The 27,471-nt window shown below is 34.0% G+C and overlaps 1 protein-coding gene across 2 annotated transcripts; it reads right to left on the reverse strand.

The window, feature by feature from the left end:
• Positions 1–26,830, reverse strand: LOC149089913 (uncharacterized). Of its 2 annotated transcripts, XM_089230972.1 has the most exons (10): positions 26,551–26,830; positions 22,350–22,579; positions 20,265–20,394; positions 15,692–15,792; positions 14,891–14,943; positions 14,125–14,251; positions 10,065–10,240; positions 9,006–9,156; positions 7,969–8,121; positions 1–4,465 (listed from the first exon to the last, which is right to left on the reverse strand). In XM_089230972.1, the coding sequence occupies exons 2-10, from the start codon at positions 22,501–22,503 to the stop codon at positions 3,012–3,014; spliced, it is 2,499 nt and encodes an 832-aa protein (XP_089087098.1). In that variant the 5' UTR covers positions 22,504–22,579; positions 26,551–26,830; the 3' UTR covers positions 1–3,011. The 2 variants fall into 2 exon arrangements, with proteins under 2 accessions (XP_089087098.1, XP_089087107.1); XM_089230981.1 differs by lacking the exon at positions 7,969–8,121.
• Between the last annotated feature and the right edge of the window lie 641 nt (positions 26,831–27,471).

Genomic DNA, 27,471 nt, shown 5'->3' on the forward strand with positions numbered 1-27,471 from the left:
TTTGAAACTCAACCGCATTTTTAATATATTTTCAGTTTTAATTACAGTTTATATAACAACAAAAAACAAATAATGATCACCATTTTCTGTCTTAAAAATATTCGGAAAACTCAATACTAAAAATACTGTTCTAAGTCTAGCTCATTAAAAAATGTAGAAAATCATTTTAAGGCTTAAAGAACTTGCTTAAAAACTGCTTACTATATTTCTTGGCATAAGTGATGCAGTCAAAAGAATCTAAAAATGTAAGTGCAACAACTTTCTACGACTGAATTTAAACTTTCACATAATTTCTAGTTTCATATAATTTGCAAGAAAATATTTGTTGGGAAAAAATGTTCTGAGTAGTTAAAATGCTATTTAATCACTTTATTCCTCAGCATTAGCTGACATGCCAGCAAATTTGAGTCACAGATTCTGGATAATTCTTAAATATCTATACTCTAAAGGTGGTCATACTATTCGTCAGTAACATGGCTAATTCTGATTCGTGGGAATTCATCACAGCACTAGTGTGAATTTGTATATGTCATAGTAGTGTGTAGCTGCTTTAAGGATAATAGATTGAATAGGCTGATTTGAACATCAAGGAAAAATACCTTTTCTGGATATTAGGCCAAGGTTAACTCTGAAAGAAAAGTCATCTGGTCGAAACCAGCTCTTGTGCAAACTGTAATATAATTACCATACATACAAGTGGCGTACTTGCCTAGTTTGCAAGGGGACCCTTTCGATTCCTGGCAAAGACCAGATGATCTTCTTCTGAGTTCACCGTAGCATAATATCCAGAAAAAAATCTATTTCCTTGATGCAGTCCATGTGAAAAAAAAAAACCCATCTCACTCTCTAAACCTTGTTTGTTTTTTGGATTTTATGATCCTTTGTTTAAGAAACTATGTTCTGATAGTTTGAGCTTTATATTTGCTTTCGTTTCGCCACCACAAATTTGGATCAATTGGGTATGTCAGATATTATAAACATATTTGTTTGCATAGATCAGATGAATTAAATGGAAACAGACTGCAAAATATTTTGGTAATTCCTTATCATGACTTGAAATAAGCAAAGCGAAAAATTAAGGAATCACAATGATGCCTCAATACAAAAGCCAAAGCATATTTCTTCAATCTCCGAATATACAGGAAAAAGTGCAAAATACGGTATACGCTGTTCACATTAGGTTGATGAAAATTAAATTAGAGTAAATATGTAAATCTTAATTCTCATAACAAATTCCTGGGTTAAAACAACATTGCTTCAGTGAAAAACTGCTATTCCATTCATAGATTCACTTGATACAAATTTAAATCTGTCTTCTGAATGTAACTGTTATTAACCGAGATGGTAGGATAGGCAGTCCAAGGAGCACTGGTTCAAAACCAGCTCATAATTTTCGCTTTATTTTTCAGCCATCTCACTTGGCATTTTGTCAGTTGTGGCCTTTGTGTATATATTCTGTGATTCTTGTTAAACCTTGATTTTTCTGAGATGCTGAGTAGATTACACTCCAAAAAAAAAAGTGCTCCTAAATTTTACAGCCTGCCGGCTAATGCAGGGGGAATATGGTATTTGATAATTGAATTTTAAGCAAAATAGTATTTATAGTCAATGTCCTAGAGACTGGTTTTTTATGTTTTTTTCAAATAAAAAACTTAACATAAGTACAGCAGCCCATGAATCAAGACTACAAAATTATGTTTATAAAAATGTGAGTGGTGCATATAATAAGCCAAGAAATACAGTAATAGTGACATTTAATTTTCAACAGACTTTGGGAGATTTCATGTAAAAAAATAGATGGAAAATAAGCAACTAAAGCTTACAAGTGAGCGTACATGTCATGTTAAAAGCCCGAAGACAGCTTGGTTTTACCAGCGCAAGTTGGTAGAAGTTTGAAAATCATTTGTAAATGTTTTCATTTCAGTTTTACCAAGTCAAAGCCTGTTTTTAATGAATCAATTAACAATCATGAGCTTGTTAGTTCCTGAAACTAAGTGATGAATCATTAACTAATTAATTTACTCCAAACAGTTTAAGCCTGGTTTTTGATGAATCAACTAACCATCTCAAATCTATTAGTTTCTGACTCTTACTAATTAATAATTACAATTATTTAATAACAAAAAATTAATAATTAATGAACTAATTAATAACCTTGACATTATTTCCTGGCACTAATAAATTAATAATTATCATGAATTAATTAAATGCTGGCACTCAGCCAAGTGTAGCTTCATTTGTAGCATACCAACATCCTTTGCAATGCAATTAATTAATTTTTAATTAATAAGCATTATGAACTGCAGTAAAACCTACCTACAATGATACTGTAAGGACCTTTAAAAAATATTGTTGGAGACAGGTTATTGTTGTGAACAGTTTGAGCATTTGCGCTATTTCCTATTGAATAAGATTTCCATTGGGACATAGGAAAAGATCAGTATAGGCAAGTATATCGTTATAGACAGTATCGTTATACACAGGATTCACTGTAAAAGTTCATGATGGTTTATTAATTCATTAAAAACAGGCTTAAGCATCAGGAACTAGTAGGAACTAACATAGTAGTTAATCCATCAGTTAATTATTAAATAACTGTAATTACTAATTAATAAATATCAGAAAGTTCATGATGATTAATCCATTCATTAAAAATGGACTTTGACTTTGTAAAAGTCCAAAATGAAGACATTCACAAGCGCTTTTCAGACTTTCATGAAGTTGCTTTGGTGTATCAGTCTCTTCAGGATTTTATCGCAACACACACACATATATATATATAACAAAACATTATCATATGCATACTTTACATAACTGTTATGAAAGTAATGTATACAGAAAAAGAATCCATTACATTTGCTGCTCTCGTAGCAGAGTTCTTTTTTTAATTTCTTTAAAAACCTTCAAATTCATTATATTATTTCAACATGCGCGGATGAAACATTATACTGATGAGACAGCTTTGTATTTATATATATATCATATCGACAACTTGCATATAACTACACACATCAGTACAAAGGTGGCCGCCACCTTCTACCCCTACCTCTTGGTGGGAAATGTGGAAAGTTCTTGTGCATCGATCCTCTGTTATAATTATTACCAAATGGTCTGGCGCGTCCTCGCCAGTTGTTAACACGTGGATTAATTGGACTCTGATGATGATAATTATGCACCACAGCCCCAGTCGGGTATGATTTTGGGTCAGGTGGATAATATTCATGAAACTGTTCTTGTGGATAACGTGCAGCATCATTACGAAACCATCGATTTTCTGCTGGATTCCTGGTTCGCGGTGATTGCACGGTTTCGATTTTCGAAGCTTGCCAAGAATTGTGTGGGTCTTCCTCCAGACCGAATATCGAATCAGGCAAATTACCATTGTCTATAGGCATAGCCTCAGGTATATTAAAAACCGAGTTGACTTCCTGAGGTTCTGGAAATGCTTTGGCTGTATCCGAAGGAGATGGCCATAACATTGTCTGTGGTACTTGGGACATAGAATTTTCTGGTGCCATGGGGACCTGGTCGTTTTCCTCTTGATTATCCAAAATTCCTGATTGTGTATTGCTCACAAGTGTAATCAAAGTGCTCTGGCGAGACATATTAATGCTGTCTTCTAGCTCTCCACCAGACAAAACTTCATCTGGTGATGACGGAGACTCAGAAAGTGGAGTTGGATTTGACTCTCCTCCAATGCTGATGGCATCATCATCTTTGAAGCTTACAGAACGTGGATCATATTCTTCAAAATCAGCATCAGACTGGTAGCCAAAATGTGTTTTTGGAGCAGAAGGCACAATACTGGGTATATACGAGAGGCTCCCTTGTGATGTCAGAGTTGATGTTGGGGCTGTAATGAAGTTTGACAAAGCAACAGATGACTCCTCTGAATTATTAGCTATCGTATGAGAAGAGAAAAATAATGGAGATGATAGTGATGAAGGTGCAGTGACTGGCTCAATAGATGTTTGGTTTGAAGATAAAGCATCTAGTCTACTACATGTTTCATAAGGACTTGATGAGCCCATCGACCAACTGCTCGCTGGCTTTTGCGTCTTGTCTTTAGTTGCTGCTGTTTGTATCAAATTTGTCAGGCCTTTCAGCATATCTCGTGGACTTTGTGAAGCTTTTGCAGAGGCAATTCGATTACCGAAAGATGTACTAGTGGTAGGACTCTCTTCATCTTGCAAAGGAGTATTTTGTCCACTGAGATCATCTTTACTGGGTTCATAAAAACTGACATTCCTACCAGTCAGTCCAGAACTCTGGATGCTGCTGTCAGAAATCGATGTACCTATCATTGAGTCACGAAGTCCACTAGACATGTTGGGTATATTTTGGAACAAAGATGAAAGTCTGCTATCAAGGCTGCTCGAGTCATTGGTTGGTGTTGCTACTGCTGATGTGCTGACAGGAGTTTGGGCAAGCGAAGTGAACCATGAAGCTGTTTTACCTTGATTCACTAAAATTAAAATAATAATAATAATTAAGCTATTAAACATTTTATTATCATGTTTTTAACATGCGTAAGCCAGATTCATATTATCTTGCAGGTTACACAATCATGTAGAGACCATTAATATTTCAGAAAATGGGAGAGAAAAATATCTTCAGTAGGTGTTCTCAAATCAAGAAAAATCTATTCTAATTCTGAAAAGATCAGTTATATGGCTAATACTATATAACAATAATATAAATTATTCTTACACACTACACATTTTTTTTTTATGGTAATGAAGAGAACTATTTTACATCATATATATTTTTACATACATTCCATTCCTCTAGGTTAAGTTTGGCATGCCCCACGGTTCAGTCCTCTCCCCATTGTTATTTTTTATTTATATAAACGACCTATTTTTCAATGCAATCAATTGCCATATATCAGACTCTTTATAGACAATTGCCTTATTTACCAAACAGTGCATAACGAATCCAAAAATCTCTTAAACATAACCTCAACATTATATCCAAATGGTGTTTGTCCTGGCAATTGCCCCTAAACTTTTCAAAATCAGTTTTTTAGAAACTTATTCACAAACGACTTCCCCTTGAATTATCTAACTCTATCAACAATTCTATAATTACCAAGGTTTCTCATTATAAATATCTGGATGTAATAATTTCTGCCGACCTCTATTGGAACCTCTGTGTCGATTACATCTTTCATAAGTGACTCCAAAAATTTTTTTTCTTTGGAAACCTTAAGAACCCCCACCCCCGTCACCTCCAACATCTCTGCGTCCAAACCTATATTCTTCCAATACTCTCATTTACCTGTAAAATCTTTGAACCTCAATATGCTCTCCCATATACAGAAGCTAGAATCCATTCAAATAAATGCACCCACTTCATTTTAAACTTCTGGTCTTCTTCTGTTACTGAACTTAAGAGCCAACTCAATATATACAACTAATTTTCACCTATAGACATATCTCTCGATTAACTTTCTTTTTCTAAAATCCACCATGGCCTTTTCATATCGATACTTAACATATTCTAAAACACTTCCGACCTTCACACTTTTCCAACAGAATTCTATCATTCCCAAAAATTGAGTGTTATCTTTGAATCTACAAATTGTTCAAAATTCAGTTTCTTTCCGCAAACAATAACTGATTGGAACAACATCTCATCAAACACTATTGATTGTGCTCTAGCTTCCGAATTAATTTTGTAACATACACCGTTACCATTCAAATTTTGTCACCACATTCTATTGTATAAGCCTTGGCCAAGCAATATTGAATAAATCACCGAAACTATATTTTTTCACAGCTGAAAATACACAAATCTAGCATTTTTTCAAAAATAAGCATCCACCTAGGTATATTTCCTTCTGCATTCACACTTACTTTTGTGATGCATAAGCACAATTTTTTTTTACTGATAACTATTTTAGTGTTCATAGATAATGGGCTTAATAAGGTGCTTAAATGATTACTGATGATTTGTGATTAAAGAGAAAAAATACAGTTTTCTGGTTTGTGCCATTCTGAGAGGATTCCAACTCTTCCTTTTACACAGGTAAAAGGTTAAACTACAAGGAAACTTTTCTTCACAGTTAAAATTATCAATTAGAATCATTTAGCAATAGATTCACTTCAGCAACAGAATTATGTTTGCATTACTCATACAGCCATTATTTTATCCAGCCAATAGATCACATTTGAAAGTGTTTACTTCTGAAAGGCCTAAATAAAATAAATGATTCAACATTATCTGTCATATCATCACAGAAAAACCAGTCTTTAAAACACCTACCCAATATCTACCGACCTAACATACTTAATGACATGAAACGCGGGTAAATTCTATTATACACTTATTTTTTAAAAAGGAAAATATGATAGAACTGAAAATCAAAAGCTCTCCATGAGGGAAAAAATCGCATTCTCAAATACAGGGTATCCAGGCTAAATGTATCGAAGTATAATTATTTATACTGAGCAAACCAAACATGCTTAGAGAGAGTTATGAACGTGCTGCAACGTCAATAGATAATTGCTCCAAGTTTCTTACTTAGGTTGCACATGTGCGCTGCCGACAGATACTTTACACACATTTTACAGTAGTAGAGCCTGACTGCCAGTCAGTATGTAAAGCTTTGAAGCAAATGCAAGCCAGTATACCATTTGAAAAAAAGTCTCCAGAGCAGGCAAATTTTTAACATGATACTGCATAACATGGAAAATTCAGGCACTTGTCATTTTCACTTCAAAATATGAAAGACAGATGAGAGCATCAGTACAACACAAAGCAAGCAGAACTCTGACAACATAAATGCGTTAGGGCCATATATTTAAACACACACAACATATTCTTACATGCACCAGTTTGTTATAAATCCTCCAGAGGAATGTTTACTAGGTGCATGAATGGTTGAGCAGTAGAACAAGCCAAGGAGGGAAGATGTGGAGCCAACAAGCCCAGGAGCGACGGCATGGAACCAATAAGCCAAGAAGGGAAAGCGTGGAGCCAACGAGGGAAGACGTGGTCCAAGACCTCGCCAAAGAGCTCAATAGAGCTACAAAGACATCATAAGCGCACATCAAAATAAATTGTATAATAGAAATATTTAAATCTGTATATACTTTTGTTTTAACGTGTTCATATATTCATGTATTTTATATGCATAATAAAGCACCCGACACCGTCCAGCCCCCTCATCCAGGGCAATGGCTAAAATTGACAAGGGTCGATAGAGCCTGGGCGGATGACATGAAATGGTTGAGCAGTAGTAGTAGTAGTCAGCCTGTGGATGCCACAATTTGCTGTGGCTCATCAAAGTTCAGTTATTACTTTGGCTAGCCGGATTCGAATCAGTGATGTTTTGGAATGAATGGAATGTAAAGCTTACCAAATTCATATCAAAAGCATATTTCTCTCTGAAGCTGTTGATTTAATAACACCTTTACTGAACACTTAGGAAGAAATTGAATACCATTTGCACATCAGCAGAACCACTAAAGGTGCTCACACTGAACTTTATTAACCCGTAAATAAACTAGAGAAGTTACCTTCTTTAATGCAACTAAAACTTATAAGGAATCATGGGCATATAAATCATTACTATTGGAAACTTTTAGCCCTGTATTTTGACTACACAATTCGAAGCATTTTAAAGAACAAACTATACAACCACTCATGAAATTCAGAGCATTATGAAATATAAAAATACTGCAAAAAACTTTCAGAACTAAGAAAAGAAATTTAAAGTACTAGAAATTGCCTTTAAAAATTACCATTCACTTTACAGAAAAATGAACAAATAATGAGACTATTCTGGGGGAAAATAAATTGCATTACCATAAAAAAATGCAAAATCTCATGCATAATTAGATTCTCACACTAAGCTATGTCAAGTGAAATAAGGAAAAATGAAACTGCTTCATCTAGAAAGCAATTTGAAAAAAAAATTGAAAAAAAAAAAAAAAATCTTTTCAACTCAAATCGTAAATTTACCTGGAGGGAAAAGGTTTGACAGAGTTGGTATTGGATTACCAACACATGTTGTTAAAGAGGGTGTGAAGCTAATGGTTGCAGCAGGTGCTGATGTTTCAGGCACACTGGCAGCGACCTCCTTTTTATCGTCAGCTTCCTCCTCTGGAGGTGTTGCTTGAAACAGCAAGAAAACAACAAATAGGAATCACAAATACCCAAAATTAAAAAAAAAAAAAAACACAAGTCCCATTAAATGTGATTACAGTGATACCTTGTCTAATAAATGCCTCGCTTAAAACCTTTTTAGCTGAGGAAGATTTTTTTAAAGTTTTTTCTTTTTAATGAATATGTATTCTGCAAAAAACATTTTAGTTGATATGACTGCATGCACTAATATAAAACAGCTGTGTCGTGAGCTACATTTTCATGCAAATCAAAATAAATCCAATGATTAACTGTTACTTGAGCAAAATTAATTTACTTCCACCTTGGAATCACTTTCCAGATATGTCTTTCTTTAACAAATACATTTAACAAAAATTTAAAAGAAGCCTCATGCTTGAATGATTTCAGTGGACATGGTAAGATTCTTAGTACAAAACTGAACAGTCTGGATATTCCAGAAACTTATTTTTGTTATCTGCATGTGTGTGAGAGAGAAATGAGTCGACTATATCACCATATAGCATACCCCCCACCTCTCTCACTTTTTTTCTAACTATGGCTCACAAATCTGACTGACTACATAGCATATCTGGTGTAAACTAAAGAGATAACTGTTGAATTTTTTATACATTTCTTTAAATTTACCTTCATCCAATTGTGTTATTTATCACTGCTTTCAGTCAGTATTTTTAGTTTTTTATAGTGCTTTTAATGTTTTCTGAAACTTTTCTTCAAATTTTTGGGCCTATGGAAAATTGCATTTTAGCTAACGAACGTGATTCCAGAATCAATAAATTACTTTCATTATAAGGTATCACTGTACTTAAAAAAGATGATTCACTTGTTAATATTCTTACATTGTGCAACCTGAAATGCACATAAAAATATCTTACCATTTTCTCCAGGGAGTTCCAGCTCCATGTCTGAATTAGTCGGTGATGGTGCATCAGGGGTTGGAGAAGGTATGGGGCTACTAAAATTCGGCATCATTTCCTTTAATTTCTTTTGTACTGAGTTGATTCGAGCTGCGAAATTCTTATAAGCCTATATAATGGTTTTAAAAAATATATGTATATAAAAACAAGACAATATTATGAAAAAAATAAACAAAAAATTACATAATAGCTACTCAGCATTGTATAAACATAGCCTTATTTACTTACTGTATAAGAAATGCTCAATAATCTTTAACGAGAATATTCTGCATTTTAACATGTATTAAGAACCTCCTAGTACTAAGAATTCTTGAGTTGGGGGTTTCTTATACATAAATAGTATTAAAGATGATAACAAATTACTTAATTACAGCTTATATATCAACAAATAAAAATCACAAACATGGTTTCCTTATACACATTAAAATACCGGAATCTAAACAATCAATCTTTGAACCTCTATATATATATATATATATAGGGTGCATAGGTAACAGGGTGTATGACAATTTACTGGTGAATCGTTGATCCCACAGGTATACTTCCAATTAGGAAAAGTGTTCAAATAACATTTATTACTCAGATATGTCATTCATGTTGTAAAAGGTTGCGTAGTTGTTCAAGTAAAAAAATTAATACTGTCTCCATGTGCCCAAAAACCTGATTAAAAGTTGTTGCACTTCCCTGATGCTAAACATAATAATTCCACATTTTCAAGTGCGATATTTACCGAGATATTTGAATTAAAAAAACAGAGGGAAGCAGTGTGATGCCGCATAAGAGTCTTCGAAGAGAGGGAACAAAATGAAGTTGTGGTGAGAGGGTAAGTAAAAACAAGTTTTGTTGGTCCCCGATTGGACAAAGGATGATATAGGTTTTGAAAAGGAAAATAGAGTGAGGGAGTGTGTGTGTGTACCCAAACAAGGGGGATAAAAAAAAAAAAAGTAAATTTCTTTGTATTTTATATATATATATATATTAAGCTCTGAGTTTACAATTAATTGAAAAGAATCTTACATTTGACACTATCTTGGCCTCTCCTCTTTGAGTGTCATAATATATCTCACTTTGTTCCAGCAAAATGATAAGTTCATTTCTCTCTTTGATTTCTTTGTTCGTAGCTTTTATCAAATCTTCAATACATCTCACATTTTCATCAAATTCAAGGGAAAACTGTTGTCCATGCATTTTATCTAAACATTGTACGATAACACAAGATATATATAAATTTTTTCTGAAAATATATTTCATTAGTAAAAAAAAGGAAAAAGAATAAAAATGTAATACAGTTGATGCTTGTTACAACCACTATGCATTAAAGCGATCACTTCATTAGAACGACTGGTAAGTCTCAAATGTTTTCCTATGCATACTATGTTATTTCCTATCTAATGTAATGAGCTACAAAATCCAAAACGTCTGAACTTAGCTCCACCTCACCTTTTTTTTCTCAAAGAAATTAACAAAATCTGTCTTATTTTAGCATATTTGACCTTGACTTTGGATATCAGAGAATTCAGTATATAAGTGTGTACACTGTACATGCAATGAATTATATTATATTATTAATATATTCTAACTAACATATTTTCATCGCAACAGCTTATGTCAAAACAAAATGAAAATCTTATTTTTTATCCCATCCAAATATGAAGTTCTGTTAAAAGGTTAATTCTTTTCAAGCTTTTTTGATACATCACTACCTCTCAATATAACACCCATTCTCTGTGAAATGATGGGGGAAGGGTTGGTCCTTATAACAAGCATTGATTGCAGTAAGGAAATAAGGAATATAAGTTATGAATGTCAAATGATATATTTTTTTAACAGATGAGCATTTTTCTCACAGGTGAGAGAGAAGCATTCATTGATTCACTCATCATTCGAGTCTACAATGTAGAGAAAAATAAAGAAATAAAAATAAATGCAAAAAAATATATATTTATATATATATTTTTACTGAAAATCAACCAAATAGCCCTTTAACATCGAGCGATGTACTCAGTATTTCAGGCCTGGACTCCACACGCTGTCAAAGTACTAAGTATGTCGCGGCGGTCAACTACATATCTTAATTATTTAACCCATTATATTATTTCATGATCTCTGCATGTTTAATACCATTTGAAAGAGGAATAATATGTCTTTGTACAATCATAACTATTTAAATATTTTCACATTTATCATATTTTATTGTGAGAATTGCTGTTTAACATGTGGGGATCTGAGACATTATTGTTAAGAACATGTTATTGTCTATTGAGCTAAAACGTCCTGTATAATTGAGTTAGAAGATATCTGTTGCAGTCATGAGCTGAATTATAAATTCAATTTTCGGCAGTGGTAGAAGAGAAAAAAACAAACAATTTGCCAAAGATAACATCATACACATTTTTAGACAATACAAGTGATACCATAAAATATGATAGACAAGACATTAGTTTATGAAAAAAAAATTTGAAATTAATTCAATGATTAGTTAAAATTTTTTATTATTTTTTTTCTAAACATCTGTGAAAACCAGCGATTCCATTTAAATCTCCTCTGACCTTAAGGGGTTAATGAGACATATCACTTCACTGATTTACTGCAATTTTCTTAGGGCGGTATTCACCGACATGGTTTAAGCTAGAGTCACAATTTTTTTGATAAGAGATTGACACGGATTGGTTAAATTCAGGGTTTTAACCAATCTATGTTGATCTCTTATCCAAAAATTGTAACTACAGGTTTAAACCATGTCGGTGAATACAGCCCTTAATCCTTTGATTTCACATGCCACAACACAAACTGATATGAACTGAAAAGGAAGAACTGCAAGATATTGATGTTTGATAGTGGGTCACATGCAGCATCAATTAAAACAATTACAGCAATGTGAATCATGTATATGAAATTTTATATTGACGCAATAACAAAAAATGTACAGATGTCCATATACTATACCTCACACATTAAAGAAAAATATAAGCGTAGCCCTCAGATGGACTGTTTTGTTTATCTTGGCGTCAAATACAGTGAAACTCCTCTAAGACAGTTACTCAGCATTTTGGAAAAAATTATCTATTTGCGGAGGTGACGGCTGAATAGAGGTTGAATAACAGGAAGAACACATTTCAGGGGCATATCAAAAGAATGGCTTTTTCTCATCACAAAAAAAATCGTATGCTCAATTCATTTACAATGCCCTAACAGAATATACAGTGGAACTTTGCTAAAATGATACTCGATATAACTATAAATCCCCCTACAATGGTTTTTTTTTTCAAATCTTGTTTGGAATAACCTATAGTCTGTAATGTTAAACTTCTCTAGATACAATGATATTCTTTACTATGATAAACCATTTTATAACAATATTTATCAGGAGGATTTTGAAACAGCTACAATGTTTATTACTTTTTATGAATTTTTCGCTCCAAATATTCTTCAGTATATTTTTTAACTCATTCTCACATGTTTCAGTTGTTCCAAGAACGTCTAATAATATCGGTATTGGGCATCACCTAATCACTGAAACTTTTTGTGATACACAAAAGTGTATTGCTATAAACCCCTTCACAGGGGCAATACACATCTGAGTTTCTTTTATCAGCGAATCATAAATAAATCGTGAATAAAATATTTTGCAGCAAATAAGTACTCAAGAGCACATTTTTTGGTGGTGATACTAAGAACGTTGATTTAGAAAAGTTTTCAAAAGCAGCATAAATTTGATGACATGTAATGATACTGTTTCCTCTCAGTATAAAGATAATTCTTCCAATTTTGTCTTAGTCTGGAATCGTTATGTATATTGAGGTTTCACTGTATTTTATGCAGAACTTAAAATATCAGATCATCCAATCAATTCCTTAATCTGTATTATTTGGGATCTGTCCCTTCTTCATACAGAAGCAAGTACTGTACATGTTTTTCCCTCACTTTTCTTTTACTCTCTCACTGAATCTCACTGTTCTACTGAATCTGTGTGTTAAAACATGAAGAAAGTATCTGCAAAGTTAAAACTTTCACATCCTCTACCTATTCAGTGAAGATCATAGGCTATTTGGCAGGAGTTAATTTTTAAACTGTCTTTTCAGCTAGCAGCAACTATATAGCATTAAGCTTTGTCATCCTATTTACAAATGCTTTCAACCGGATAGTGTCATACATGAAAAGAAAATATGATTGATCCAAAAAGGTATTTATGCTGATGTATAAAGATTGTATAAAGGTTATACAAAGAGAACTACCAGCTCTGAATGCATAGGGAAGCAAAAGACTCGCAAAAACTTGTTTTTGTTTTTTTTTTAATTTCTTAATCTATAAGGGAAAGGCCACAGACAGGTTGACCGCTGACCACATATAGAGATGGCTGCGGAATAGGGATGATTTTTGTATTATGTCTACGGAGCCTATTGTCCATGCTGAGGAAAACTGGGCATGAAGGGAAGTTGGCCAAGGAATCGAGGTAGCTGTCTATGGAAGTTTCACTGTAATAACATAATTCCAGGCAAAAATTTGATCCTTCATTCATTCAGTGGCATGATAATTATTTTATCGACACAATATTCCATTGCATGTGTTTCTATGAATTTGAATCATTAAACAGATTCAATAATGCATCACAGAACAGATTGTTGTGTTTTTGGCAAACACACTGAAGTGAAAAAAATAAATTAATGCAACCGAAGTAGCTTATGGTACTGCCAAGTTGAAAAGCAAAATGAAATAACAGTAGCAACTATCTAATGATGAAAAGTAGAAGAAAGAAGTTTAGATATGCAGGGATCTGTCCAGCCAAAATTTGGGTATTTTTTTCTGGACCCTTCACAAAAAGCTGGATCTGAAAAACAGACCTTTTCACATACAAACAATGAAGTTATAAATTTGGCATTTCATTTCTTTTCTGATAAACTAACTAGATTATTTTACTTTCTACAAAATTACTTATTCTTCAAAGAATTAATGACCTTTTCACAAAAATAAGTAAAATTTTCACAAAAACAGGACCCTATAAAAAAAGTCTGGACAGACCTGATATGAAAAAAAAAAAAATTAAAAATTCCACATAAAAATTTTCTTTTCAACTTACCTTTTAGTTTCTGAACAATTTCTGAGTTGGTGGCATTGAACTTCTTGATATTTACAGTGGCTACCTTGTTAGCAACATCTTGCTGTAATTTGGAAACAGCTTTCAACTTGTCTATGACATTCTCACACTGAGTAAACAGAAAAGAATTAGAAATGCATAAAAATTAAATCATATTAAATAATGATATATGTACCATACAAACAAACATGTAGACAAGTTATTTCAAAAGAAGTTCAGGACTTTTAATTGAGGTATTTTTCTATTTAAACTGAATAAAGTAAAAGTAATTACCTAACACATGCCTACACTATAAGAAAGCCATTTCGAAAGTATATAGGGAAAAATGAATCTGGGTATTAGGCAACCTTAGTTAGGAATATGGATGAGGTGCATGTGTAGTTTACATAGTAGTAGTAGTAGCCAACCTTAGCTTCAAAATATGCAAAAAGAAAAACTTTTGATAAAAAAAAATTAACACATAAACCAAAAAATCCTGGTAACTATAAACAAATTTTTCCCATGCTATGATATTGGTTCATTTCCTACTTTGCAATAGTGATAACAATTCTGAAATGATAGCATTCCCCATTGATTCTTTTATAAGCAACATCTACTGTGCTTCAGTTTTTCAACTATTCAAATTGAAAAACACTTCCACCATGTGTTTATGGATCAATACAAGATAATACTATTTTAATGCTTAGATAGATATACACAAATATATTTCTATAAATATATGCACATTTCTAAAAACACAATCAATTACCTTGAACTCTGCTAATGCTTTAATTGGTGCTGTTCCAGGAACCTTAGCATTTGCTTAATACAAAAAAGAAAAATATAATGGATTACAATAAGATTTTTAGCAATAAAATCAAAATTATAATTGTCACAAGTCAAAGTATAGTGAATTTCACATAATATGTAATGGTCAGAACCACACAGTATAAACATATTAAATGAGAAAACTTTTTAAACAGGAACTTTTCCTCTTTGCGAAAGAAAATAAACTCTTTGGAAATTAGAATTCTTAAACAGGATCCACTTAAAGACCAACCTAAACTGCTGTAAATTATTACCTTTTGTAATAAAGTTTACTGGATCCAATCATAAAATATTCCTAAATATAAATTTTCAACCCATAAGTGTACACAGGATTGATCTTTGTAGAGGAAAGATAGACAAAAAGTTTGGATAGGGGTGCATAAGGATTCTATTCCATAGAAATTTTGAGTTACTGACGTTCAATAAACCTTTTAAGTTGACCGAAATTGATCCAGATCTATGAATATTTTTTATAGTATATCCTTTTAATATTTTAATTTTTTTACAAAAATATTTTAAATTTTTCATTGTGTTGAGGGAAGGGTAGGAATATTTCCCTCCCTTCACACACGCTTCTGGGTGTTTCTTGAGTTTGAAAATAAGTGTTTCAAGAAAAATATTTCAGCATCCACACCGTCTCCCTGTGTGTGGGGGACTCAATTTCAGATTTATGGTTGTTTTTAAAACTGCCCAGAGGGCAAATAATGTTGACTAATTTTTAAAAAAAGAGCAAAAAATATACCAAGAATTCCCTGGAGGTCAGTAATAAAATCAGAGTCATAAACACTCCTTTCATTCCAGATGTTGAAAACCCTGTTGACTGAGTTACGAATATGCTCATCCCTAGAATAAAAAATAAAAGGACATAACGAAAAAGCTTTAGGAAATTCACTTTTCACAAATAGCTAAGTAGGTTAGAACAAAATCTTAAACCCTAAAATCACTGATCATAATCCTTTTCCAGCCTCATTTGAATAAAAAATTCTTAGCAAATAAGTACTAATCAAACAATGATAAATATCTATATATATAAAAATTGATTGTCTGTTTGTGTGTGCCTATGTTCTCTATACAAATCTACAATTTTATATCGATTGTTGCCACAAATTTTGCATATATACCAAACAGGACCCGACCTGAACGATATAGGCTACTTTAAAAGTTCATCAGAGCAGGGAAAATGCCTGAAATAGGCAAAAAACTGTCGGCAACAATGGGCATCATTCTGGACCTCAAGTCACTTTCGGAATGTTTATTTTAGTTACGTGGTTCCCTAGCAATGCATTTCAGATGTGTATATGCCTTCACAATGGTTTGTCACTTCTTTAATGCTGTCAGTATATGTATAATAGTTTATGCCTTTAAATTTACAACTTTTTCAATCCTCCCAGTAATGAGGCTTTTTGAATAGATCATCATCGGCATCACTTTGAGGGACAGGCAAAGGATGATACCCATAGAAATCAGTGTTAAAATTGCCAATTTTACTGTAAAAAAGCAGGAATTTAGGGGTTTCCTGCCACATCAATAATTTTAAAAAATTGTATTTAATTCTCAATTTTTGAAACATTGAGATTGCTTAGAGATATATATATGAAGCCCAGAAAATTAAATATGAAGTACTTAGCCAGACCTACTTTTGAGTTGGATATCCATGCAATAACATTGATTTCAACTTTTTATTTATATCTTCTCAAGCATGAAAATTAAATTCTCTGTATGGTCTTTTAATATTCAACTGCATAAATTTATGTAGTTTAGGATGTTTTAAAATTAATTATGGGCACGTAAAGTAAATCAAAGAAATTCCACACCTTTAATTAAACATTTTTTAAAGCAGAAACAGGCAGATGGATAACTTGAAGTTCAGGGGGAAAGAATCGAAATATCTAGTGACCTTTAAAAAAAGGAAAAAAACTATATTCATTTTTACGTTTCTTTAAATATAGATTTGTTTCTTTCATGAATCACGCAGGAAGTCGCCATATTGGTTAGCTTAGACATGTTTGTATGTCCCTTAAAGAAAGAGGGAGATATCAAGTGATCCAAAGAGCATCATTGAAGAAATAAACTACAATACCCGGGCTGGGCAACGCCGGGTATTGTAACTAGTATAAATATATTTTAGAAATTGAAGGAACACCAGAACATCTTATTATTTCTTATTATATTAACCATCTTATGTTAAAAGGTGGGAAAGAACATGAACAATATTTCTTTTTCCCCCATTTATGCTTCTCTTTCCCAACTTTTTTCCAATTTCTGATATACACCAATGAACCACCCACTTAGAAACGCTGAATGTTTTTTTGGTGGCTTCAGAAGACACAGTGCAACAACTTTTTATTTGAGTTTTTGAGTACAGAATGTCCATGTAAACAATTAATTAATTTTATTTTATTAACTGTACAACTCCTTTCAACATTTATGACACTTTTGAGTTTTACAAGTTATTTGGCTACTTTTTATAATGGGAAGTATGTCTGCAGGACCAACAGCTCCCCAGTAAATTGCAGTGCCAGCTGTTAGCTATGCACTCTGTATATATAGAAGAGCAGATTTTTTTTTGCTTCTAAAAAGGCCCTGTACAAACATGCACACAGAATAAAGACTAGTTGTTTGTATAGGAAAGAGGTCTGCAAAAAGAACTACAACCATTTTTGAAATAACCTTTACTCAAGAGATAAAGCATTTTCAAGTAGTTCTGTAATAATACACAGAACACTTTTTGAAGGTGACTACGATCAATGCTCCTTAAAACAACTATGCTTTTATTATAACCCATTCCATTACAACAACTTTTTTTATTTCAATGCACACAAACTCCAGTCACACCACCATACAGCAATTTACTACCGATCAAGTTGAGTCAGAAATCTTTCTTTCTCTCTAGAGAAAGTCAGAGCCATACTTCCATCCTCATCTTGAGAATTAGGGGAATTTCATAAGACATATTGAGAAGGCTACATCTATCATGGTTGCTTTAGGTTTGATAGGTAAAAAGCAGTTCTTTGCCAATCCATCATAACAACTGGTACGACAAGTCCCAAATGTTTTCCTATGCATCTCACGTTCTTTTTCATCTAATATTAAAACCTACAAAGACCATTCAACTCAATACACTGTCTGAACTCAGCTCTTTTCTCTTTTTTATGTAAAGAAATGAAATTTTTCAGTGTGTTAAACATTAAATATTAAAGAATTGGGTTCATAAGTGTGCATGCAATTACTTATACAAATTTTGATATTATTTTCTAACCTGACCCATCGCAACATTGAAAACAAAATATTTTTTTAATTTGTCAAAATATGGAATTCTTTATAATTTGTTTAAAAAACTTCAATATAACATCTGTTTTCCATGAAAATATATGGGTTGTTCTAAACAGCGTCAACTGCATTATCAGACTTATGAATCATCAATTGGCTAATTAATATCACAATTGACTTTGGTTTAAAGTAAATGGTATTTTATTTTTAAATAATAACTGATTTACATCCCAGTGACTTGAGCCACTCTACATTTACATCACCTCATCTTAAAAATACCTTTTGTTTCAATTAGATGCACTTCGATCAAATCGCCGGTAAATTGTGGAAAGGGGAATTATGGAATCACCCTGTATATTGAGAATCTTGTAACAAAATATGACAAAATTCACTTACATTTTATTATTGTGAGTTTGGAATCCTATTAGTTGAAGAACAAAGTGACTGGCAGAAGTATGACATATGATAATTAGTTGTACATACCATATTTTTGACGCTGAACATAGGCAGAGGTTTGTCCAACCAAAATTTGGGTCTGCTTTCAGGGAGGGCCCTTCATGAGATTCCAAAAATTGACCCTTTACAAAATATTAATTAATGAAACCATAAATTTGACAATTTCATTTCTTTTCTACAGAATCCATCTAAATTATTTTACTTCCCACAAAATTACTTGGTGTTTACAAAATCATGGATTGTTTTCAACAAAATGATAAATTTGCCTAACAAAAAAGTCCAGACAGACCCCTGTCATACATCAAAAGCAAAGCGATAGCGATTTACTCCGGACCAACCTAAACAGGATTGCAGCATGGGCAAATGAATGGAGCTTTTTTTTTTAGCATTGACAAGTGCAAGTTCGCTCATTTTGGTTCGAACAACCTAAGTTTTACTTGCAAGTTGAATTGTGTTATTATTCAGGATGCAACTAGGATCACAGATCTGGGTATTCTTACTGATGAGCGCCTTAGGTTTTCTGAACACTGTTCAGCAGTGGTCAAAAGAATTGAATACAATGATCGGTTTCATTCTCAAAGAGGTCTCGTCGTGTTCTCCTAAAGTTATCCTTCCACTTTTCCAGGACTTAGTTGATCCTGGATTGCAGTATGCCATCAGGTTTTAGAGACCATACTTACAGAGGGACATTGACTTGGTCAACAGAGTGTAGAGAAGAGTCATAAATATTCTTGATGGCACACAAGGCTTAAACTATGACGAGAGACTTGATTTTTTTTTTAAATGTTTACATTGGAAGAGTGCAGATGTCGGGGGGGGGGGGGGGGGAGGAAAGATATGATTGAAGTGTTTAAAATTTTCAAAGGGATGGATAAAATGAATCATGAGTTATTAATACATTGTCAATCAAATGCTTCAACAAGGGGGCACCAGTAAAGATTGGTAAGGGACAATTGTACGTTGTAATGTCGCAGGGAGTTTTTCCTCTCATAGGGTTGTGAATAAATGGAATAGCTTATCTCTGGAAGTCATGAATTCTAACAAGACTGACACATATTTTTTTTTTATGGGCATCTTTTTTCAGCCGCATCAGGTATTTTGTCTGTTGTGACATTTGTATTTATATAATACTAGCTACAATACCCGGCACTACCTGGGTTTTCTCCATGCACTGGCACCATAAGAAAAGTGACAAACCATTACAAAGGAATAAACATGCTTGAAAGGCATTGTTTGAGATCCCAAAATAAAGTAAACATTCCAAAAGTCTTGTTGCGGCCCACAAACCATTATTGCCTGACAGTTTTTTGTACATTTTGGGCATTTGCCCAGCCCAAACAAACTTTTAAAGTAGTTTATCGTTTAAGTTGGGTCCCATTTAGTATATATGCCAAATCTGGGAACAAAAGGTTTAAAATTACAGATTTGTGTAGAGAACACACACACAGAAAATCAATTTCATATATACAGATAAAACAATATTCAATGTGTGACCTCAGAGTAAGTACATAACAAAAACTTTGCTGAGATAATTTAGAACAACCACCAACGAGACAAACATAATTATAATAGAAAAAATATGTGTATACCTGACAAAAAGAGTTGCCTCCCGAAGGACCTCAGCAAATGATTCTTTAAAAAATGGAACCCCTTTCCTTTTGCTGTTCTGTATAACGTCATTTGCAAGGTAAAATAGGGCTAGTCTTTGACTGATCTTAGCTACAAACATGAAACAGTATCAAATTAAGAAAGAAAATAATAATAATATGGAAGAATACAAGTCTGGTGAATTTAAATAATTTCATATTGATGATTTATCCATCATGCAACAACTACATTGTGTTGTTTTTTGTCATTACAAGCAGAAAATACCAAATTCTCCTATATCAAAGATCAGGGTCAAATGCATTTTCAGTCAAGTTTTGTTTATTTCTTTGTAAAAAAAATAAGAGGAGGCAGACCCAAGTTTGGACACTGTATTGGATTGAATGACCTGAACAGGTCATTCATCATATTGGATGAAAAAAGTATGGAATGGAATCGAAAACATCTGGGCTTTATCACATGCCATGAATGAATGAATGCCAGGGGCTCTGCCACCGGACTTATCCCATTGCCGAGATCTCTTCCAGCCCAGCTTCCTGGCAGAGTCTGGGACAAAGTGAGTGCACCTAACAATCTGAGTGTGTAGCTAGTGTTGTGTTTGATATTTCAGTGCTGCCATCTATACTTCAAATCATGAGTGAAGTGTAATGATTGAACGTTGTAGGCCTGTTGCTCTCTGTGGCGAGGCTTTCTAACAGGGAGATCGGCTCGCATTCGCGCCTCGAAGTTGGAAACCACAGAAAACCAACTTCAGTCGACCACCACTGCGGCACCGGTGGGGGTCGAACCCGGATCCTTGCGATGCGAGTCTGTCACTATGACCACTCGACCACCACGTCAGCTTTATCACATGCTAGTCATTATAATGGTAAGGTCCCAGTGGAGAAGTGGTAAGAAGCTCGTCTTCCACTTTGAAGGCTACTGTCAAGGTCCACGGGTTTGAATTCAGGGAAGAACATCAAAAACAAGTTCTTTACCTACTCAGCTTGGGACGACCACTGGTAGATGACACCTTAACGTTCCACCCAACTCCACTGGTTGGAAATTGCCACATGACGATATATGACCGGAGTTGATGTGTGGCAAAGTAATAATTAGAATGGTATGATTGGATGTGGGGGGAGACCGCTATACATAAGGACAGTTGCGCCTACATACATTCCATCCAGTAGTTGAACACAATGCATTCTTTGCACACACTGAAAACTTACTGTTGGCTATGATCGTTTATGATCGATAACACATTCAACAGAGCTTGGATATAAAAAAAATTTAAATACTAGATAATCCTCCTCTTTCTCCTCTAAAGGAAAAACTACTGGCCTGTTATATTCTCCCTTAATGCTATGGGAAATATGTGATGATAAAATATTATACTATTCCGACACTAACCATATCAGAGGAATCAAAAAGTTTTCCTCACACTCAGATAGTTGAGAGATGTGTCAAACTTGTTATAGAGGCCTCAACTAAAGTATGTGGACATGAAGCTAGAGATGGCTACATCAGATCTATGCTATTATCAAGATGCCTGATTTCTCACAGAAGTCAGATTTTGAACTTGCCAATTTTGATAACTAGTTTTGAAACATAATGTAAATTACATACTCTCTCCTTTGCATGGTTGATTGGGTAGGGTGTGGGTGAAAGTCAACCTGCAGCCTCTTCGTAATGAGTTTTGGGTGATTTTGTTCTGACAAAACAGGCGAAGACCTGCACATGAAACGAACTTTTTTTTGTCAATTCTCGTTTTTTGAACACATTGCATGACCGATAAACATTGAAATATTAATATTGTTTTAATTTATTTTACAAAACCACAAAATAAGCATTACAAAGTTTTGTGTGTCGATCTTAGAATTTTAAGTAATATTAAAAAATTCAAGAAAAGCATTAAATTTTGTCAATTTCCATAACCTTGAAGTATGATGCGTGAACGGAAGATGTCAACCGATTTTAAATGCTGTTTTTTCTCATTACTAAAGGCACCAACTTTTCCGCACTATAGCAATTTTGAAATAAAAACCTTTTATTTTTTTTCGACCCACCCTAATGTAAAAGCCACCAACCTTTTTTCAAAACTTTCATCCAGGTACTGACTATTTTTTTATGATGTGCCTTATGATGCAGGAGCCACAGCGATAGTGTCTGAATACTGTCCTGCGTGTTCGACACTCCTTGAAACTTCCTCTCCAGATTCGCTTCAGTCGGTGAGCTCGACATTTTTCTTCAGCACCTTTACTTGATTACATGATGTGTATGCAATGAGTTCATAAGTTGATATTGTTCACCGGAATGGCTGTATAGAAACTCAAATACTTGAATAAGCTAGCAATTACACATGGTTCATACTCTTTGAAATTAAAAAAATTTCAAGGACTACAAGCATTTTTCCAGGCAAAAATCTAAAAATTCAAGGACATTAATATCACGGTTGATAAAAATCAATTTTGGCAAAAAAAAAAAATTATATCAATCGTGTGATTTTCTTAATTTATATTCAACATTTAGGTCATTTTCAATTTAGTGTTTGAAAATGCAAATTTATTAAGTATATATAATATTTAAAACAATTACAGTCTTCATTTCAACTTGCATGCAACATTAAGTTCTAAAGATCTTGCTTTGAAAAAACAAAACAAAGAGCATTGTATAGTTTAGTATACAACAAACTATTTACCCCTTAATGATCGCATAATTTTCAAGAAAACAGTAATAAAAGTGCGTATTTTTTTATTCAAGAGAATGTATAGAAATAAGTGTATGAACAATATATGTATTCATTTTTAATTTTTCGAATTTCTTTTAGCTTGAAATCAAGAAAATTTAAATTTTAATTAAAAACCAACAATCAGGGTCATTGTTAATGAATGTTGGTTTCCCAGTAACCAGGGAAATATAAAAAATATGTGTCTTAAAGAAAGATTATTAAAAGAAAATTTTAGGAAACTAGCACATAATACAAATAAATATCAATGATTTTTTCTTGTATGATAAATTTCAAAGCATGAGATGCATTAGGGTTATTCTCCAAGCTTATATTCTTTCTTTTATTAATGCTGAATTCTTTTATTGATTCTGGAATTATCTTCCATTAATTCTGAAATAACTTTTCATTTATTCTGAAATAACTTTTCATTTATTCTGGAATAATCTTTCATTAATTTTGGAATTATCCCTTTCATCAATGCAGAAACTGTCTTGTATTAATTCTGGAATTATTACTTTCAGCAATGCTGAAATTCTCTTTCATTAATTCTGGAATCATATCATCGATACTGAAATTATTTCTTTCATTTATTGTTTTAAACTCCTTTAAACGATTATGGATGCCATAAGAAAATAACAGAGATCACGCCGACATTCAACACGTCACATGATCTTCCAAGGAATGATGTAGACCGTTGGCATCATACCAGTGCCGGAACTGGGGGGGGGGACATCGCAATACAGTGAATTTAGGCGCAATGGCGCCTCAGATTTGTCCAGCCCTGCTGTAGAGAATCTTAAGACTCTGCCATGTAGCTGGGCTGGAAGAGATCTCAGCAACGGGATAAGTCTGCCATTCATGCCAAGACTCTTGCCCAGGGCAGAAACTATTAGCCCGGTCATCCACTGGATGTGACAGCAAGCTGCGCAAGCGGCAACAGCCAACAGTAGGTCCCACGACAAAGAGTCTAACGTTGTCTGCTGAAACAACTTCTACACGCTACTCAGTTTGCGATGGCTCTGTTCCTGAGGAAACATTGAAAAACTAAAAATTTTGAGGAAATTAATTCTATATTTAATGAGACATCTGTCACAAACTCTGTGTTCTTGCTGTAAATAAATAATTGTACTTAAAACCCATGAACGACAATTATCAATTTTTTTACCTTTCATGCTCAAGTGGGGGAAAGAAGAAAGAAGGAGGGAGATTGGTCTACATGGAGAGAGAGAGAGAGAGAGAGAGAGAGAGACTGACCGAAGTAGAGAAAATACGGAGCAATGACATAGAGAAATTCTCTTGCTACTACTTCTTGTGCTTGCTTGTGATTCTCACTCTTGATCCAGGAAATGTGGCAGCGTGGTCAGTCACAAAATAAACAACCGTAATTCACATGCGTGGATAATACAAAAAACAAAAACCTCAATCTTAGGGGTGGAAAGTGACAAAGTCCATTTTGGAGCAACAAAATTCAGGATTCGGAGCAAATATTTATAAATTGAAACAGCGAAATTAACTTACAAGAATATTTCGTTAACCCCATCTTCTTTTCAAAATAAAACAAATGTACAGTCTTTTGTTATCAAACATCTTTCCATCAGCTTGTTTTTTTTTTGTTTTTGGTGTTTCAGGCTTTTGACACCTTGTTTGAAAGAGCGGCTGTCATAAAATTTTTCACACCAGTCTATTTAAGATGACTTTTGCTTACTGAGGGCACTATTTGCTGTCTGGAACAGCAGCAGTTTAAATGGGATAAAAATTCTCGCCCCCAAGCCCCCCACAAGTTTTCGTTTCAACATTTTATACTCGAAAAACATTGCTGCAAAATTGGAGAATTTTAAAAGAATCAACACAATGTTTGGCAATTCAGCACTAATTATTTGGCGAGATTGGCAACACGACAATCGTTAATAGGGGATTTAACACTCGTTATTTGGCAAACATTGGCGATTTAACACTCGTTATTTGGCAAACATTGGCGATTTAACACTCGTTATTTGGCAAACATTGGCAATTTAACACTCGTTATTTGGCAAACATTGGCGATTTAACACTCATTCTTCAGTTCTTTATTAGTTTCTAAATTGGCATTTGTAAATCAGCGGACAGGCTCTTTTACTACCGGAATGAAATTTTTTTCACAAAACATCGGGATTTGATGCAATGAAAATCGACTTCAGTAACTTCTGCTTCTTTTCTTTTTGAAAACAAAAACTGACTCACGTCTACACTTTAAAGCTGAAAGACCATTGCAAACCATCTTCTGTTTCACGATCATGGATATTATCGGGGGTTTCGCGATGAAAAGCTGGATAGTTTAAAGAACAAAAAACTTTTGCCGTCCTCTCCGAAATTCCAGGCATACTGAAGCAAATTCACTATGTTGGCTATTTAGCGCAGAAAAATACAAAAATACACAATTGGAGCAAGATATTAATTTTGGCGCAGAGCTCCCACCCCTGCAATCTAAGCAGATTCATTGAGATTCCTCGCTTGCCTGCTGATGTCGCTTGTTCAAGATTGTTTGCAGTGGATGATGCTCTGTTATTTTCTGTGCTATGGGTTTTCCTAGAAGCAGGTTTTTAACACCACGTGCAACATGAATCGCCCAGTGTGACAAACCGTCCACTCACCAATAGGAAAAGCAGTGACCATTTTCCGACAAAGCGCACACGCCCCACTGCAGCGCTTTACTTCGGACATGGTTGGCCGACTGCTTCTGGAAGAGACAAATGCACCATGCATTTCACGGATATTCTCTTCACTTTTGTTGCGTTTCTTTTCCCTTCCTGTATCCCACTTTTATTGTGAAAAGATACGTTTATGTGCAGACAACATAACAGTTGATGCACCCCGCACGAATCACAAATGCATGGGGTGATAAAGTTACACGTTTCTGCCCATGTAAATGGTCCATGCAGCACAAAAATAAAACCTGCACCTAGGAAAACCTTGCGTTACAAATACAAACAGCTGAGCATGACTAATTTATCATTTCAAGTCGCTTCCAGTGAACGACCAGCCTTAGGGCAAGAAATTAACAGTTAAACCACTCTTCTAACATTACGCAGGGTCTCCAAACAGTGCGCTTGACACAAATGACTAAATATCTAGTTGGTTTTGAAATGCTCCGATAGTGAGAAACAAACACGCATACAGAAAAAAAGCACATAAATTTCTCAAATATTTCACCTTTGAATTGAAAATGTGCACTGAGATTCTTTCTGAATGAATAAAAGAATTGAACACAACATAGAGAGAGAGAGAGAGAGAGAGAGAGAACAGTTCTAATCAAAGATCACTATAGTTCAGCGCGGTACTGTCCTGCCATTTTCAAAAACATTTATAAAACAATGATTCATAGCAACAAAACTGCGTGATATAACTGTACTATCTCGCCGATAATCTAAGTGAAATGACAATAACTTCTCGAGAGGTCATTCATATGTTACACTATACCACTCTTAAAAAAGGTGAATATAATCAAGCTATCTAATGTTGAGTAATTGTACTTTACTCGTAAATGAATACCCGTTTATGAGCAACTTGTGTAGCTTACTTACATGGATTGAGCATTGTTCGCGCTGCTTGAAGAAACCAGATTGTTTATTATTATCAACCTCCAATCAGTTAGGCATATACTTATGAATGATCGGCGCCGAAATCGATCGAGTTGCTCAACACGTGTTAGAGCTCTTGGCAATTATTTCGTGGCCATATTCACATTCGGGACTCTTCGTGCTGCAGAAAAGGACGAAGTACACAAAAGTAAATAAAGATGGACTCATACGTTCTCATCAAATTGATCAAAATTTTTCAACAACACCACACGCACATTCGTATGGGCGGCAACGAGTCCTGACATCCTTCCGTCTCGCGAAATCCGTAGCGTGATAATTGTGTGACCATATTTTGAAAATTCGGGACATATCGCCTTAGAGGAGAAATATAATTCTTCTCGATGCATATCGCAGCTTGAAATTATTTTCCCTATTCATAAATTATGTTGGAATGATTACGCCAAAAAAATGAGAATATATTCACTCACATTTACCATTTCAACGTTTTTATTCGTTAAACATATTTTAATTCGTTGCATTTTCAGCGACTATAGCACTAAAGTAATGCCATCTATATTTGCATTTGTGAAACGATAATTGACTATTTCTGCCATTGTTAATATGGTTACCAAATTCCGAAACTTCGTTATGAGGACAGGGCGCGCATCCTTGGCAATGTAATTTATGTGTGTTTGCAACAGATGGTGCCACAAAAAACAGGGTAGCAATTTGATGTTGGTCAAATTGAATTCCCGAGAATAGAGATACCAGATTCAAAAATTGAGAAAAGAGGACACCAGCGCAAACAACCTTAGTGAAGGCACTTTCCCTAATTTTCACAACAGATATGGCGTCGCTATTCTGATCGATAAAACCTAGGGTTACAAGCATCGAGCTTTGTCGTTAAAGAGGACGTCTGCGCAT

Source organism: Pholcus phalangioides, unplaced genomic scaffold (genome assembly GCF_987345545.1).
Source record: "Pholcus phalangioides strain wild (caught in Gottingen) unplaced genomic scaffold, Ppha-v1.0 ptg000001l_1, whole genome shotgun sequence".
NCBI classification, from domain to species: Eukaryota; Metazoa; Arthropoda; class Arachnida; order Araneae; family Pholcidae; genus Pholcus; species Pholcus phalangioides.

Excerpts from the sequence above, each read along its gene's own strand:
- LOC149089913 (XM_089230972.1), bottom strand. The coding sequence starts at position 22,503 with ATGTCGAGCTCACCGACTGAAGCGAATCTGGAGAGGAAGTTTCAAGGA. Across the intron at positions 20,395-22,349 it reads GATGAAAGTTTTGAAAAAAG|CTAAGATCAGTCAAAGACTA; the intron begins GTTGGTGGCTTT and ends TCATGTTTGTAG. Across the intron at positions 9,157-10,064 it reads AGGCCAAGATAGTGTCAAAT|GCTTATAAGAATTTCGCAGC; the intron begins GTAAGATTCTTT and ends ACCATTATATAG.